Source organism: Stomoxys calcitrans, chromosome 4 (assembly GCF_963082655.1).
Source record: "Stomoxys calcitrans chromosome 4, idStoCalc2.1, whole genome shotgun sequence".
NCBI lineage: Eukaryota > Metazoa > Arthropoda > Insecta > Diptera > Muscidae > Stomoxys > Stomoxys calcitrans.
In genome coordinates, this window is record NC_081555.1 from 99,321,006 (window position 1) to 99,338,351 (window position 17,346).

The following is a 17,346-nucleotide window of genomic DNA, read 5'->3' on the forward strand; positions in this document are numbered from 1 at the left end:
TTGGCATCGCTTATTCTTGATGTTTCCCCACCCGCCCCTCCCTGGCTTTCATGTTCTCACAGCCTCGCAGCATCAACCTTTGTTCGTTCTTTTATCATCATGCCTGATGTTTTCATAATGCATGTGGTAAATATTTCATGTGTACCAAAGAGCTCTTGTCTTTGGATATTTCCTCTTTAACATTCAAACGAAAATGGGAAAATGTTGCTATGGATGAGAGTGTGTGTATGTGTGAATTTGTTTAAGTGTGGATGTTGTTCGCTTTGTGTGAGTTTGTAAAAAGCATAAGAGATAATTGAAATTTTTATTACCATCCTTCAAAAAGAAAAACATAGAGAGCATGTGTTAATATGGATTTTTGTGTGGGTGTACGCTTTCTCTTTTGCACACTCTTACACACACACACTCAGAAATCCTCTTGTGTCAAGTAGTTTGTTGGATGATGTTGGTTTGCCCCCAGGGGATCCAAACAACTTTTCCAACCACATCACTAAAACCAATGCCAGCAACACTTTTCATCATTATTGATTTATTAGTTATCATAAATATTTTTGGTAGCATATTTTTGGGGCGCATAGAGATTGTTCATCGTTTTCCTGTTTTTTGTTGGGATAGATATTTTTGTCTCGCGTTAAAAATATTACAGCCACAAATTTTTCAATGCTTAATTTACACAAAACTTTTACCACAGCACGACATAATTTATTGGTTGACTTTCCAAAAGTATATTTTGGTAAGATAATAATTTTTATTGCATACTTTTGGGTGGTTTAAAAGGAAATAAAGGTTTCTCAAGGGGGATAATTGTTAATGGTGGATAAAAAAAGTTTTGGCTTCGGGGAAAAATTAAGCAATACTTAAAAGATTTGTATACTTGGGAAAATGTAGTAAAAAATATTTTCTAACTGTTTTATTTATTAAAGACAACTTCGAGGTTCAATAACTCAGATACTACTACCAAATTTCCCTTGAACATTCCATTAAGGAACTGGGTATACTTCTCTCATATCAATGAATGCAGTCCGATTAAAGTTTAAGCTCAATGTTTAAGGGCCTGCTTTTTTATGCCGAGTCCGAACGGAGTGTCGCAAAGCGACACCACTTGGTAGAGAAGTTTTAACATAGCAAGATACTTACAGAAGTAGTCTGCATTAGTAAGGGAATAACCACCGCTAAAAATTTTGTTGATGTTTACGCTGGGATTTGAACCCAGGCGTTTGGCATCATAAGCGGACATGCTAGCCTCTGCGCCACGGTGGCCTACTCAATAACTAAAATGGTTATTAATCAATAGAATAAAACCTAATAATATAAAATGTTTTCTTTTCGAATATTATATTAACTATTTTTGCAAGCATATTTTAAGGTGCCCAGAAATGCTCATGTGTTTTCTTATTATTATTTTGTTGGGATAGATATTTCTATTTGCTTAAAAAATATTATGGTTACACATTTAATTCAATGAAAAATTATTTCATATTTATAAAAATTTTGATAGTTATATTTACTTCATATTTATTAAAATTTAGATAAAATGTCGTCCTTAGAGAAAAATGTCATTGGAGTTTTGCAGTTAGATAGAATTTCATTGAAATTCTGTGTTTGGGAACATTTTATATAAATTTTGACTTTTAGAAAATTTTATTATATATTTTCTTAGCATATTAAAGGGCGCATAAAGATATTTTGAATGTTTCATTTTTGTTGGTAAAAGTACTTTGAACCCGCATTAAAATTATAGCCACACATTTCTCAATGCTTTTTATACAAAAAAACAGATATTATTCATCGGTTAACTTTTCAAAAATATATGGAAACAGTTTTTATTGCATACTTTTCGGGGTGAAATAAGAAAAATTTAGTTTCTTAAGAGAAAAATCGTTAAAGATGCGCACAAATATGGTAGAAAATCTCAAAAGCCGCCTTTAATAGAAAGAAAGAATCGCAATTTAGCCTTGAGAATAATTTTGTTAAAGGAAAAAGACAAAAATCATAAAAATTTTGTCTTTGTATCAAATTTTATTGAAATTGTGTCTTTCGATAAAATATCAATGACGTTTTGTCTTTAAAGAAAAATTCATAGAAATGTTATGTTTATAAAAAAATTAATAAAAATTTTATGTTAAGAGAAAATTTCATGAAAATTTTTTCTTGAGAGGAAATTTCATAGAAAATTTTTCTTTCCAAAAATTTTATAGATATTTTGTTTTTTAAAAAATTCTATAGAAATTTTTTTATTTTATTTTTCACAAAAGTGTATTTTTTGATGTATTTTGTATTGCAAACAAACATTTTGAAAATCGGACCATAAATGCGCTTTCGACAGCCCGAACGAAACTTTGTAGGGCCGAAGTGACCAAATTTGAAGGCCCATCAATGGGCCCCTGGGACTTCTAAGACCCTGAAATTTTGCATATAACACCTCTGCTATAACCATATAAATATTCATGAAGATATCTCTATCCGTTCCATAATGGCAGACTTATTTCCCCTTATTTTATTTCCCGTCCCACTGTGCGACGTTCACGAAATTCGTTTTGGAGTGAACTACGACCTCGGTTGAATTCATGAAGATATCTCTATCCGTTCCAAAATGTCAGACTTATTCCCCCTTATTTTATTTCCCATCCCACTGGGCGACTTTCACGAAATTCGTTTTGGAGTGAACTATGACCTCGGTTGAATTTACCATACCATTGATAAACACTGGTCCTTGATGGAGCTTCATCGCCAAATATTCAATTAAGTTCATCGATGCACTGTTGTTGAGTTAATCTACGTTAAAAGTTTTAAAAAATAATCGCACGAAAATTTTCACGATTTAATTCCATTTTTTGGGCGAGATGAAACTTTTAAGTTACTGTAAAGAACACAAATAGCGCTCGTATGTCAAAACGTTGTGAATACGTATAACCTCAAAAATTTCGAGCTTTACGATAGAGCTGTCAGATAACAGATTGCAACACAAGATTTGTTCAGTCACGAAATATAAAAGGCAACCCTCGTAGCTCTCATAGAATCCGATGTACAGAAGGCGTAATTATTCGGATGATTTGTATGAAATTTTGCTTCTATATAAAGTACATGCCATATATGGTCTGAATCAGCTCACATGTAAAGCTATTGCCCAATTTTATTTCTTAAGCCATATAAACCTATCTCCCGATTTTACTTCTTGAGCCCCTATAGGGCGCAATTCTTATCCAATTTGCTTGAAATGTTGTCCTGTTGTAACCTCATATTAGTAACCTCATAGCTCCAATAGCATAACAATTCTTATCCTTTATCCTTTGTTTGCCCATAAAGAGGTACCAATCAAAGAATTTGGCTTGAGTATATATAAGACTCGGTCCGGCCGAACTTGGCACGCTTTTACTTTTTTTTGTTTTTTTTTTGCAATGTCTAAATTCAATATTTAACATGCTTGGGTATTTAAAAATCATTTAAAGTGATTGTTTAATTCCTTAAGCTATCTCATCACCCTTTCATCAACATAAATATTCTCTTTTGTCAACCCTTGTAGTAGTTCTCTTATATAAATTTTAATATAAAATTTATTTGATTTGATCCTTTTTGACAAAATTAGATTTAACACAAGAAAAACGGGGTTAGGGGTTTGTCCGACCAAACGGATCAAACAGAAAACAAGTAGTAAATAGAAGGGAAAGGAGTAGGGAAAAAAGCCAACCTTACTTACAACATAAAATTCAATTTAAATAGTTGTCCACTCGATTTATTTCAATATTCTAATGTCCTTTTTCTGATGCTGCTGCTGTTGCTTCGTGGCTCACTGGTGCTCACTCACACGCATACAACGGAATAAAATTGTGATTTCCTATAGCTAACCGCCACCCGGAGCTGTGGCCCCCACCCCCTTTTAACAGTTTTTATTTTGTCCTGGGGTTTAGAAGATAGAGTTAACTTATGCAAAAAATTCATCACGTCCTTCAGGGAATCAACGGACACACATCGACTATGGTAAGGGGAAAAGTGGGGAGAGGAAGAAAAACAGCATAACCTAAGCGTACCAAATGACTTTCTATTATATTCCACTAACTTTGAATGTATCTTCCGTTTTTTTTTCAATTTTTTTTTCTTCTTGTTTCGTTGCTTTTATATTTTTTCCTTTTTTTTTGTATATAAGTGTTGTGTCCTTTCGTATTTTAGAAGAATGCAAAATAAAAAACTATTATGTCTGAAGGATCTAATATGCTTTAGCTGCTGCTGCTGTTGCTGATACCCCCCTCAGGGTAGAGTAAGTTCTTACAAACATATACACATGCACATATAGTCATTTTTATATATACTCTGCCATTTTTTGTATATATAGAAGAAGTCTTTTTTAGAAATTTACAACTTTAGCTGAATATTGTCAATGCTATCATTATGTAGATGAGGATAATCAACGTCATAATGACGATGTGTATGATGAATTGTGAACAAACTCTGTGATAAACTATTTGGAAAGCATAAAGAGAGAGAAAACCAAGGAAATAAGAATTGACTTGCAGGACAAGTCGTTGTGTCTAGCAACAGATGACAAGTCCATCTGTCGTGCATGGGGGAACAAATTATGTTCAAATGACCTTAAAAAAGTTTATTCTTTTTATGGGTAAGTTTTAAAGAATTTTTGTCTTAAGAGAAACTTTCATAGAAATTGTGTCTTTAGAAAAAATTGCATTAATTTTTTCCGAGAATGGGAGAGGTTTTATCCTATGATGTGTTATCAATGGGATTCTAAGGTACTTTGAAGATGAGAAGGCGAGGGTTGGTCTCTAGTACTGTTTGGCAGCTTTAAGCTGGTGCCGGGCCATAGTGGAGTGAGGGGAAATGAGAGAACAGACGATGTGGCAGTGAAGGCCAGAGAACTGCCGTCAATAAACTTGGTAAACCCTGAGGCGGAGCGATTAGGACCACACCCACTAGGGTACTGGAGACTATTCTAGATATCCGACTCATAAATATACAGATTAAGTTTGAGGCAGCCACTGCGGCTATGACACTTAAGGCAATGGGGGAATGGCCTAGATATCCGACTCATAGATATACAGATAAAGTTTGAGGCAGTCACTGCGGCTATGACACTTAAGGCAATGGGAGAATGGCTCGCGATAGTCGCGGCGACGATAGGAAACCTGCATGGAATAGAAGAGTTTTCCGATCGGATACCTGAGATGACACTTGAGTGTTCAAATGCGAAACACTGGTGTAAGAGGCACAGTCCTTGGATTGACGGAACTCTGGCATTGCTATCTGGGAGATCATGTTACACAGATGGATCAAAGCTAGGCGACAGAGTAGGCCTGGGGACCAACATTGAGAACCCAGGGACTGATATCTGGAGATCTACATTGAGAACCCAGGGACTGATATCTGTTTTCGGCTGCCTAAAAATACTGCAGATTTGGGGCGATCACTGTATGCGCGAGGTGGTGTGCTGTTAATTCGTGGACGTCGAGTGTGAACATCTTTACGAACTGTCAAATGCCCATCAGGGAAATAACAAACACGACGGTAAGGTCACGAACAGTCACAGTCTTGGAGTGTAACAAGAAGATTACGCCTTCTCGAAGGATGACTCGATCTTCATCGTTTGGGTGCCGGGCCATAACGAAGTAAGGGGGAATGGAAGAGCAGACGATATGGCAGTGAAGGCCAGGGGACTGCCATCAATGAACTTGGTTAAATCGAAGCCTTTCGTGTCGACGCAGTCAGAGTAAGGGCCGTGGGCGACAAACGTTTATGTTATACTGTAGAACAGTAAAGCGGCTTTCGCGGCTAACAAACAGCGTCACTTAGGTGAGGACACAATACCAGATATGAGCCAACATTGGGGCGAGGTATGTTAAACAATTAGGGATTTTATAAGTAGCACGGAATTTTTAATTTCGATTTTTATACCCAACACCATAGGATAGGGCTATACTTGTCTAGTCATTCCGTTTGTAACACCTCGAAATATTGATCTGCGACCCCATAAGGTATATACGAGGGTTGCCTTTTATATTTCGGGATAGGGCAACCCTTGCATTGCAATCTGCCAACTGACAGCTCTATCGTAAAGCTTGACATTTTTGTGGTTATACGTACTCAGAACGTTTTGACTTATGAGCGCTATTTGTGTTGTTTACAGCAACTTAAAAGATTCATCTCGCCCAAAAGATGGAAATAAATCGTGAAAATGTTTGTGCGATTATTTTTTACAACTTTCGATGTGGATTAACTCAACAACAGTTCTTCGATGAACTTATTTAAATTTTTGACGATGAAGCTCCATCAAGGACCAGTGTTTATCGATGGTATAGTGAATTCAACCGAGGTCGTAGTTCACTCCAATGCGAATTTCATGAAGGTCGTCCAAAATCAGTTGTTGTTCCAAAAACCATTGATTCTGTGCGCCAACGGATGTTGTAAGATCGCCATGTGACCTATCGTGAGATTGAGACAACCTTAGAAATTAGTGCAGATAGTGTAGACCAGCATACATTCAATATTGCATGAACATTTGACGGTAAAAAAAATTTGTTCGCGTTGGATCGCACATAATTTGTTAATCGCTCAAAAAAGGCTCGTGTCGATTGGTCGAAAGAAATGCTCCAAATGTACGAAACAACTGGACTTTTCACCACTCAAAACATCGATTTGATGAGTCGTCCGCCGTATAGGCCTAACTTGGCACCGAATGAAAAATAAAAAGAGAGGTCAACGTTTTTCGACACCTGAAGAAGCGGTTGATGCATTCAGAATGCATGTTTTGGAGATACCTCAATCAAAGTGGCAAAAGTGCTTCGACCTTAATGGTGAATATTTTGAAAAACAATAAAGTGATTTTCGAAGGTTAATATTTGTTTTTGTGTTCTCTAATCCCGAAATATAAAAGGTAACCCTCGTATATTCTGGATCGTTTCGACATTCCCAGTCGATCTAGTCATGTCCGTCCGTCCGTCTGTCGAAATCGCGATAACGGTCGAACAAAAGCTTAAAATTTACACAGATACTACTTATTGATGTAGGACGTTGGGGATTGTAAATGGGCCATATCGGTTCAGATTTGGATATAGCTCCCACATAAGCCGATCCCCCGATTTGACTTCTTGAGCTCCTAGAAGACTCAATTTTTATCCGATTTGGATAAAATTTGGAACAAAGACTTGTGTTATGACTTTCAACATCCATGCCAAGTAAGATCTGAATCGGTTTATAAACCGATATAGCCCCATATAAACCCATCCCCGAATTTGACTTTGAGCCCTTGAAAACCTCAATTTTCATCCGATTTGGCTGAAATTTGGAAAAAAGACTTGAGTTGCGACTTTCAACATCCATGCCAAATACGATCCGCATTGGTCTATAAACAGATATAGCCCTCTTATAAACCGATCCTTGGATTTGAATTCTTAATCCCCTAGAAGCCTCAATTTTCATCCGATTTCGCTGAAATTGGGAACAAAGACTAGAATTATTACTTGCAACATCAATGCCAAGTATAATCTGAATCGCCCATATAAACCGATCCCCAGATGTGACTTCTTGAGCCCTTGGAAACCTCAATTTACATCCGATTTGGCCGAAATTTAATCCGTGATGGTCTATAAACATATACAGCCCCCATATAAACCGACCCCGGAATTTGATTTCTTCAGCCCTCAGATGCCTACATTTTCACATGATATTGCTAAAATTTGGCCCAAAACCCTATCTTATGACTTACAACATCAGTGCCAAGTGTTATCCGAATTCGTCAATATGGTGATATAGGCCCCCCTAAGTACCCATAAGCCGATATGACTTCTTGAGGCCAAAATAATTAAAATATAAACTCTGCTAATAAGGGTACATTTTTAGCGGAATCCATGGTGGTGGGGTACCTAAGATTCGGCCCGGCCGAACTTAGCACGCTTTTACATGTTTTTTTCGCGGTTACTTTTTAGCATTTAGAGTGCACAACAAGCCGATTTCTGGCTTAGGTTTAGGTACATTGTGGCATGGGGCGGATTAATATCCGCACCCTCTTTTTAACCAAACTTAACCTAACCTAAGGGAATCATATAAACTTCTGAAGATGTGGAGCGTCTTTCAGACCGAGTTTTCGCAAACTCGAAGGCTCTGAAGGCGATTGAACGATCTCCTATTGAGACTTGTAACGTCGCTAGATGCAAGCAGAATTTGACAGTCATAGGGAAAGTTATTGTGGGTCATAAGGTGGTGGGTGAAATTGAAGTTGCTAAAAGCTAGCTAGCCATGAATCGTACCTCTAGGCGCACTTTATTGCAGGATAGGCGCTGTCTTAGATGATTACCCGAATTCAACGTGAGCCGATGCTGTAGGTTGGAAATTGGCCAACGCCAACTGAACCAGTTTCTCACGGGCATGAACGTAGAGGTAGAGACGGATGTATTGGATTGTTGGTGAATTGTTATTGTTTCAGAAAATTTCTAGCGAAGTTGTTTCTGAAATCAATTCCGTTCTAGCGATATTCATTTTCATGGTCATATAGCTCGATTTTCTTTCCCTTGGAAGATAAATTATAAAAAGAAATACAACATTTTATTTAATTTAAAAATATTTTTCTTCAGAGAAAACTTTTAAGCAATCATTTTGAAAGCAGAGTAGAGTACACACTTTAAATAGTTCTTCTACTTTTTTTAGTTTTTACAATATTAGCTATAAAACTTAGGCAACGAATATCTTATTTAAAACATATTTTTGAATTTTTCAAAATGTGATTCGGCTATTTCTTTGGTATATGGTTTTCGTGGGTATTTTTTTAAAATTACATATGAAAAATGTTTACTGTGTTGCAGTATATTTTATACAGTACATACTTAAAATTTTTGCTTTCTAGATAGCACATAAACCGTTTAACTTGATTTTTAATTTTAGAATTTACTTAAATTCTAATTTAGTAGTTTAAATATTTAAAGAAATATGTTCAATACAGTACTTTGGATGTACAAAAATTTTCTAAAGCTAAAGTTGTTAGAAAGCATGTTTTAAGAGACATTTTAATTGAAAATTTTTAAAAGCTTTTTTTTTTATTTTTTTCCAATATTCATAATCTTTCGCTATAGATTTTGGCTACGAGAATCTTATTTCAAATATATTTGATTTTTTTCAAATTGTGATTTTGGCAATATTTCTGGCATATAATTTTCATGACCAAGATTAATTATGCAAAATTTTCTGTACATGTGTATTAATTTTTCATTCCATTTGATTTTTGAAAACACACATAGAAAAATAAAAAAACAATTTAATATAGTACATTCAATACAGTATGTTTAATACAGTACATTCAATACAGTATATTTAATACAGTACATTTAATACAATATATTCAACACATTAAATTCAATATAGTACGTTTAATACTGTACATTTAATACAGTACATTTAACACAGTACATTTAATACAGTATATTTATACCAACATTTTGCACAGTACCTTATATTTTATACATTCTAGATACCTTGGCACAGAAATCATTTTTTTTATATTTTCACTTTAAATCAATGTTCATATTCTTTGCCTTTGGACTTTGACTACCAATATTTTATTTCAAACACTAATTTGATAGTCAAAATTTTTTTTATTTTATTTTCACTTTCTTGAAACACTCATATTTTTGCCATTAGACTATGACTATGAACATTTTATTTCAAGCACTTTTGTGATAGTCTCAAATTTTATTGCATTCTTTTAAGGTTGGCTATAAAAACCTAATAATAATATTGCATAGTTTTGAGGATGGAATGAAAACCCCATGCTAATATCTTTTAACAAGTTACAAAAAGAAAAAAACAGAAGAAAACATTTGGACAACACCAAAACAGCAGGCAAACAATAAAGTTTCACCTGGAATTCTCTCTTTGCCAATGATAAAGAAAAGATTGCCTTGCCAGCAAAGCAACCTTGCGCTAGAAAATATGCTACCTTTTTTTTGCTCATATTTTTCCCCAGCAGATTTGCACATAATTTACATAGTTTTGCTTTCCTTTTCTTTTTATGGTATATTTATATTTCTTATATTGTTGCCTTTTTTGTTTGTAAGTAGGAAAATTCTTTACAAATATAAAATATTGTATGATGTTTGTTGTCTATAACCTTCCTTGGCACACAATAAACACAAGCTAGACTTGCAAATAGTTTTGCATTTGTTTGTACATAATTCTTGTTGCTTCACCTATTCGCTTGCAGGGGGTTATGGCATAAATGGTGGGTACCAACCTAAGGCAAACCGGCCTAAGGGTTTTGTTGTTCTTTGGGGGGGGGGGGGGAGAAGTGTTGTTGCAAAAATGATGTTAAAGAAATATTCTACCTTTTGTTATGCAACAAGCTTTCAATAAATTCCTTTCACATAATGAAATTTCTTCAGTGCAAATGAAAACCATAGGGAGACCATAACTTTATTAAAAAAATATGAAAATATTATACCTTTTTGTTTTTTTATAACTCATTCACATTTCATTTTCTTTCGATTTTTTCAGGCCGCAATGAACTTATCGCCCGTTATATTAAATTACGCACCGGCAAAACGAGAACCCGCAAACAAGTCAGTTCTCACATACAGGTGTTGGCCCGTCGGAAATTACGTGAAATCCAGGCGAAAATCAAAGTTGTAAGTCCATCTGATCTTGTATGAGTTCAATGAACCTCAACGTTCCCATCCCATTCCATTCACAAATCTCCTATGTGTATAGTGTTTATGTCCCATTTTATGTAATCATATTTTATTTATACCTATTCCTATAATCAATCAATAAAAATTCCAAAATCCTTTTCCAAATCAATCATTTTATATTATTTTATATATTATTATCACATATATAGGTCAATCAATTTTATATGTTTCGCTCGTTCGTTTCGTTTCCTTTTCCTCATGCTTATTTCACCGTAAATCCATTTTATTTTATATTAATTGTATTATATGAGAAAAAAAAGAAAAACTATATGCATAAGTCATTTCTTGGAGAAAAAGCAAGTTTTGTAAAGAAAAAACTTTATAAAATAATTAGTTTGCTTTGAAAAATAAAGCATACCCGAGGGCGCCTTTTTCTTCCACAGAAGTTGGAGGACTATGGTTATGGGGTTTAATATATATTGCATACTTTTAGGCTTGCCTATAAGATAAGACTGGGGAAAAAGAAGTACAGTTTGTTCCGTCCACTTTTTGTTTAATATTTCCTTCACTTAAGCTATAGCTCTCCCATCTCAATCTCAAAAATCTACAATTCCATATCACTTGGCCAAATAAATCGCTATTTTCTGCCGCATTTTTTTATTTCGATTTTATTTTTCTTTAGTTCAAAAATACTTTTTCCCTTTGCTTTCTTTTGTTGTTGTACGAAACATTGTTTCTATGGCTAAAATGAAATGAAATTGCATTTTTGCCGACGTTATAAAGTTCACTGAAAGCAGAAAACACTTAACTTACTTTGATATTTCAAACAGAAAAGATGTCAGTACTTTATATACATACAAATGTATACATACTTGCCTATATACATATATACACAACAAAATATATATACATACACTGATGTATAAAATGATATGGGTCACAAATAATGGGGTAGGAAAATTTTGTATTTTTAGAAAAATTGAAAAAAAATTTCAAATTATGAATTTGCAAGTTTCCTTGTCATATGAGTTTCATTGGCAATTTCTTCCACAATCGATTGTGATTATGATTGTGTCGGTGAATTTTTTCATTTCTTTTCATTTTTATAAACACATTTCGAAAAATTATTGCAAAACATAATAGTTTATACAGTACTTTGTAATATTGTTGCAGGGCACAGTACATTTTCCACAAAGTCTTATATTATGTATCTTTTAGGTGACTTCGAATTTTCCAGGCGTGCAGTTTTCATGGGCATTTTTTTCTGCAATCAGTTATAAAAAGTTTTATCGGTATAAGAAGTTTTTGTTATCAAGTTTTATTTTGCCAGTAATAGCTGGTACTGTGTTCGTGGTTCACAATTGAAAACATATTTTTCGCGATTACTTTTTTCAAACACTACAAAAATCTTAATGATAACATTATACTTTTATCAAAATTGTTTTATAAGTTGTGGATTAATATCCTACGGAATGAAATCAGCAAGTTTTCTTGCTTCAAAATTTATTATCTAAAATATTTAATCACAACGAAAAGCGGACATAGTACTATGTTTTCAAAATTTTTCATTTATTTCATAATTTTTCGTTTATTTTTTCCATTTCATTTTTAATAACACTTTCGAAAATTAATTACAAAAATTAATTTGTATACTGTACTTTTTCAAATTGTTGCAGGGTACAGTACTTAAGCAAACAAAACGGCTTCAATCGCCTTAACTTTTGAAATCAAGAATTTACTTCAATTTAATTTTATTATTGTTCTTTAAAATTTTAACAAGATATCGTCAATACAGTACTTTTCTATTTTTCCCAACTTATTTTCCATCAAATTTTTACTCGAAAATTAAAATCTCGAAACTTTTTTTTGAAAACTGGTAAAAGTAATTAAAGATTGTGTTAACAAAGAACTGCTCATATTATAGGTTTGTTACAGTACATGTATACAGTACTTTATTTTTGTTTCTCTTAGACACCTTGGTACATATACCATTTTAAGTCATTGTGTAAACAAATTAAACTACATATACTATTTTAAGTCATTGTGTAAACAAATTAAACTAATTTTCCTTACTTTTACATAATATGTTTATACAGTGCATTCGCTGTAGACATTTATTTTAACACTAAAAATCTCGTTTCATCATACAAGTTCTAACTATCGAACTAGAAATTCAGGGAAAGTGATAGAATTTTATTTTCGAATTTCGATACAGTACTTTTTTCCCCTAGATTTTATACAGTATAATTTGTTTTGTATTTGGTCTAGATAACTTGAAACATAAAGATTATGTTAATACAGATCTTTTCATATTATAGGTTTGTTACAGTACATGTATACAGTACATTATATTTTGTTTCTTTTAGACACTTTGGTACGTATACCATTTTAAGTGATTGTTTAAGGAATTTAAACTAATTTTGTTTACTTTTACGTAATATATTTATACAGTACATTCGCTGTAGACATTTATTTTAACACTAAAAATCTCGTTTCATCATACAAGTTCTAACTAACGAACTAGAAATTCAGGGAAAGTGATATAATTTTATTTTCGAATTTCGATACAGTACTTTGTTTTGTATTTGGTCTAGATATCTTGAAACTTATTCTCTATATGGAATATACTCCAATTCTACAGTATTTTAAACAAAATATTTTAATGTATTGCTTTGACTGTATGCGTAATTTTTTTTACAATTTTTCATAGTCTCGAAATTTCTTAGAATATTCTATAAAAATTTTGTTTTGAGAAAGAAATAGTTAATTGAAAAAATAGTTATTGCAATACAGTAATTTTTGAACATTGCAAGTTTTTTTTAGGTGACTCCGAAACTTCCGGGCATACAATTTTCATCAACAAGTCGTTTTCGTGATCACGAAAAAATGTATCAAAAAGCGAACATAATTCTAGTCATTAGGTCGAAGATCATTCATTTCATAATTTTTCGATTTTTTTTGTTAAACACTAATTAAAACATGTTTTATACAGTACTTTTCCAAATTGGTGCAGCGTACAATACTTAAGCACATAAACCGTTTCAGTCGTCTTTTACTTTTAAAATCCAGAATTTACTTCAATTCAATTTTATTATTGTTGTTTAAAAATTCAACAAAATATTTTCAATACAGTACTTATACTGAAAAACTTTTATTTTTGCCAATCGCTCCCACTCTATATTTGACCTGCCCATACTCTGCGATTCAAAGTGTGAGAGCAGTGCAAATACCGAGTGGAGAGTTTTTAACTTGTCGCCTTAAGCCGGGGAACTCTGCATGCTGAAGTACGATAGTTTAATCACAGTTCAGGATACAATAAATGAGATAGCTAAGGAACTAAATTGCTTGGAACATCTATAGGTCCATAGGTCTCAGTGTTTTTGCGTCCATGCACCCACTGCATATAGCGTCAAGGTCTCTTTTCTTTGGCCTGAGTATTTCATCGGCAAAAGTTGTTACAACTCTCCAGCTCTCCTCTCTGCTGCACATTTTCATTGTTAGGTTTTCTGCTCTTATTTCATCGATCTGCTCTTCTAGTCACGCCATCGGTGACAACGGAAGACTGTATACTCTTCATCGTCATCCACCACCTCTTCTTCTTCGTAGATGCAGAATGGAGAGCTGAATTTTCCCATACTGTGCAGATACTTGCGGAAGTATGCGTAGATATTGCCTGCGTCACATAGAAGTTTAAGTCACTCTTTCTTACTACGAATCCATTGTTGTATATCGGGGATGAGTTTAAAGGTCCAACTGCCTTGTTTAAATCTTGACTACCAAATGCTCAGTGTGTCTTGTCAAATATCTTCCAATACTTGTCGAATATCTTCCAATACTTGACTACCAAATGCTCAGTGTGTCTTGTCGAATATCTTCCAATACGGGCTCCTGTTGGGGTTAAGTTTGTCGTCATATATTTTCATCCGCTTTAGTACCTGATGAGAACTGCAGGTTTAGATACTGTTCGGTACGATGACGTTACTCTTAAAGCGGCCGTCCTCTGTACCGAAAACAGCGGCTTAGCCCTGTATTTGGCCTGTAAGGATTTGCCTAAAATCTCGCTTCCATATAAAAGAACACTACTGCAGGCCTCCATCATTAGCTTGAGCCTGCCTTGTAGATGTCTTCCGATCTTCGCCATTTGTCGCCCTAATTGGGCAGTTATCATCACCGCTTTTGGTGCCGCGTACTGCGTCTGGGCTGTAAACGTCAATTTGGCGTCCAGTCGTACCCCTAGGTGTTTCACGTTCCTTCTGGGGGGAAAGACGTCCTCGATTCGCATATCTATCTCTGCGGGGATGTGTTTCCTCGTGAGCAGCAGCTTTCGCCAAGAAATAACTGTGGTTATAAAGTCTCTAGACTCTTAGCCCCAACTATAGGGTTCAACTTCGGTGTGGTTCAACTTCGGTCGGTGTGGTTCATTGTTCCAAAAGTGTTTTCTTTGGCATTCAAATAGTTTCGAATGGAGCCTCCCATATTTTGCCTGAAATGTTTATAAGTTTGTTCAAATATACATTTACATTTGTGTGTGCACATAAAATACTAGCAAACAATGGAAAAAAGACCTTTAAAAACAACTAAAAACTCTTGTAAACTTTACTCACTCACGAAATGCATTTAAAAACGCACAAAACATCAAAGAGTGGGACTACGACTACGATGATGAGGATGATGAAGGCAGCATTTCTCGACTACATAGCAAAATGAGGAGGAGGCGTGGTCGCTTGGCTAGGGAGTTCAAAAGATGGGCGAGCATATGGGCCAGGGACTCAAAGAGGTAAAACCGACTACAAACGCGCTCAAACAGAAATGAAACAAAATAAAAATGAAATGAAAATGAAACGAATAAAATGTATTTCTTTATGACTCGTTTTGCCATTGCAATAGCAAAGAAGAACCAGCTAAAACAGAAGAAGAAACAAAGCCGAGCAAGTAGACTCTCTGGCTTTGGGAACTCCTGGGAGGGTAACTCTAACATAAATACCAAACGCGCCATATGGATGGGAATTTAAGCATCCATTACTCCCATTTCTACCCACCTACTCCAACCATCAGTTCAAAAAAAAGGGGGAAAATGCAATAAACATAACAAGAGCTTTTATTTCCACAGCAAAGCATAGACGAGTTTCTTTGGCACCCACTCTTTTTGCACTGAGAATTGCATGAATTTTATGCGTTTTAGTTATTTTTTATATTTTTTTAAAAGAACTTTTGCTAAGGATCTTTCTGACGTTCTCTGCTAATGGTTGGTCCTTTGACATTTGTGACCACATTTGAGGTGTGTGTCAAAGTATGCCAAACACTCTTCTGAAAGTTTACAGACTTCTGTGTAATTTAGAATGTGTCTCAGTAGGGCGTAGGCTTTTCATAAGCCTTTGACATTATCTCTGATTGCAAGCAGGCAACAATAACTTTACAAAGTGTTGCAGCAGACCTTCTGGCTTTATAACTCAATGAGGAAAAAAGGTTGATGAATTTCGTTTCGAATTTCTTTTCGTAAGTAAAAAATCCTTTTAAAAGAGATATTTTATCAAAAAGATGAACTTGTTCATACCCATAATGAATTTCTACATGCATACAAAGATCCTTTTCTTTTGTTTATCAGATTCTTCACAGACTCACTTAGACAATTTCAAGTCCATTGTGATACCACAATAGCGACAAACCAAGACCTTTGGTGGGAAACGAAACCACGACCCCCGCACTGGCACTCCGAGCACGGTACCAACTCGGCTACCAGGGCCCCTAAAATTTGAGGTTGTATCGAAAAAAACTTTTAAATTAAACGCGTAATGTGTACGTTGCAATAAGCACACATGTAAACAAAGATAATAGAAATATAAAAGGACTATAATTTCTCTCAAAATTTGACAGAAATTGTCAAGCTTATAGATGTCGTTCATTATTTTATTTTTCTTCAAGGCAAACAGATCTGCTTTAAAAATTAAATATATATATATAGAGAAAGATATACATATTAAGCTAAGACTCGTGAAACCCTATATACATTCATTAAGACATAGTTCCCTTTGCGGAAAAGAAAATAATAGATACTTAAAAAATACAAAAGACGCAAACAGCATGACATTTTTAGTATAATTCTGCTTTCGGTACAAACTTAGATAACTCTCATGTATGTATTCTCACAAGGGCCATCAACCAGCCTATTTATAAACTTCAAAATATTTGAAATTTGTATAAAATAACATTTCTGTCGTCAGGATTGCCATGATGTGGTTTTCATATTAGTGTGGCCTCTCGCAGAAATTCTCTATTGTGAATGGCAATATAATTAAATTTAAACCAATTATTGGGTTGCCCAAAAAGTAATTGCGGATTTTTTAAAAAAAAAGTAAATGCATTTTTAATAAAACTTAGAATGAAGTTTAATCAAATATACTTTTTTATTTGAAATTTGAAATATTTGAAATTTGTATAAAATGACATCTATCCATGACAAGTCGACGACAGATGTCAAACATCTGTCGTCAGGATTGCCATGATGTGTTTTTCATATTAGTGTAGCCTCTCGCATAAATCCTCTATTGTGAATGGCAATATAAAATTAAAACTAATTATTTATAAAATTGCCTGCACAAATCCTAATAAATTTTATTTGACTGCTATGGCCATACATGTTTCTCAAATTTATGCTTTACAAATATTTGCACTTCTTTCCTCGCATTGTTTTGACAAGTTGACAAATGGCGTTACCATTGCGTTA

General features: G+C 34.2%; 1 protein-coding gene across 5 annotated transcripts in view; it reads left to right on the top strand.

Annotated features, from left to right (window-relative positions):
• Positions 1-17,346, top strand: part of LOC106095995 (protein scalloped) — a 637,648-nt gene that overhangs the window by 604,404 nt on the left and 15,898 nt on the right. For all 5 annotated transcript variants that reach the window (XM_059366792.1, XM_059366793.1, XM_059366795.1 and 2 more), the window contains exon 4: positions 10,489-10,619. In XM_059366792.1, the coding sequence (XP_059222775.1) occupies positions 10,489-10,619 (131 nt within the window). The remainder of the gene's footprint in view (positions 1-10,488; positions 10,620-17,346) is intronic.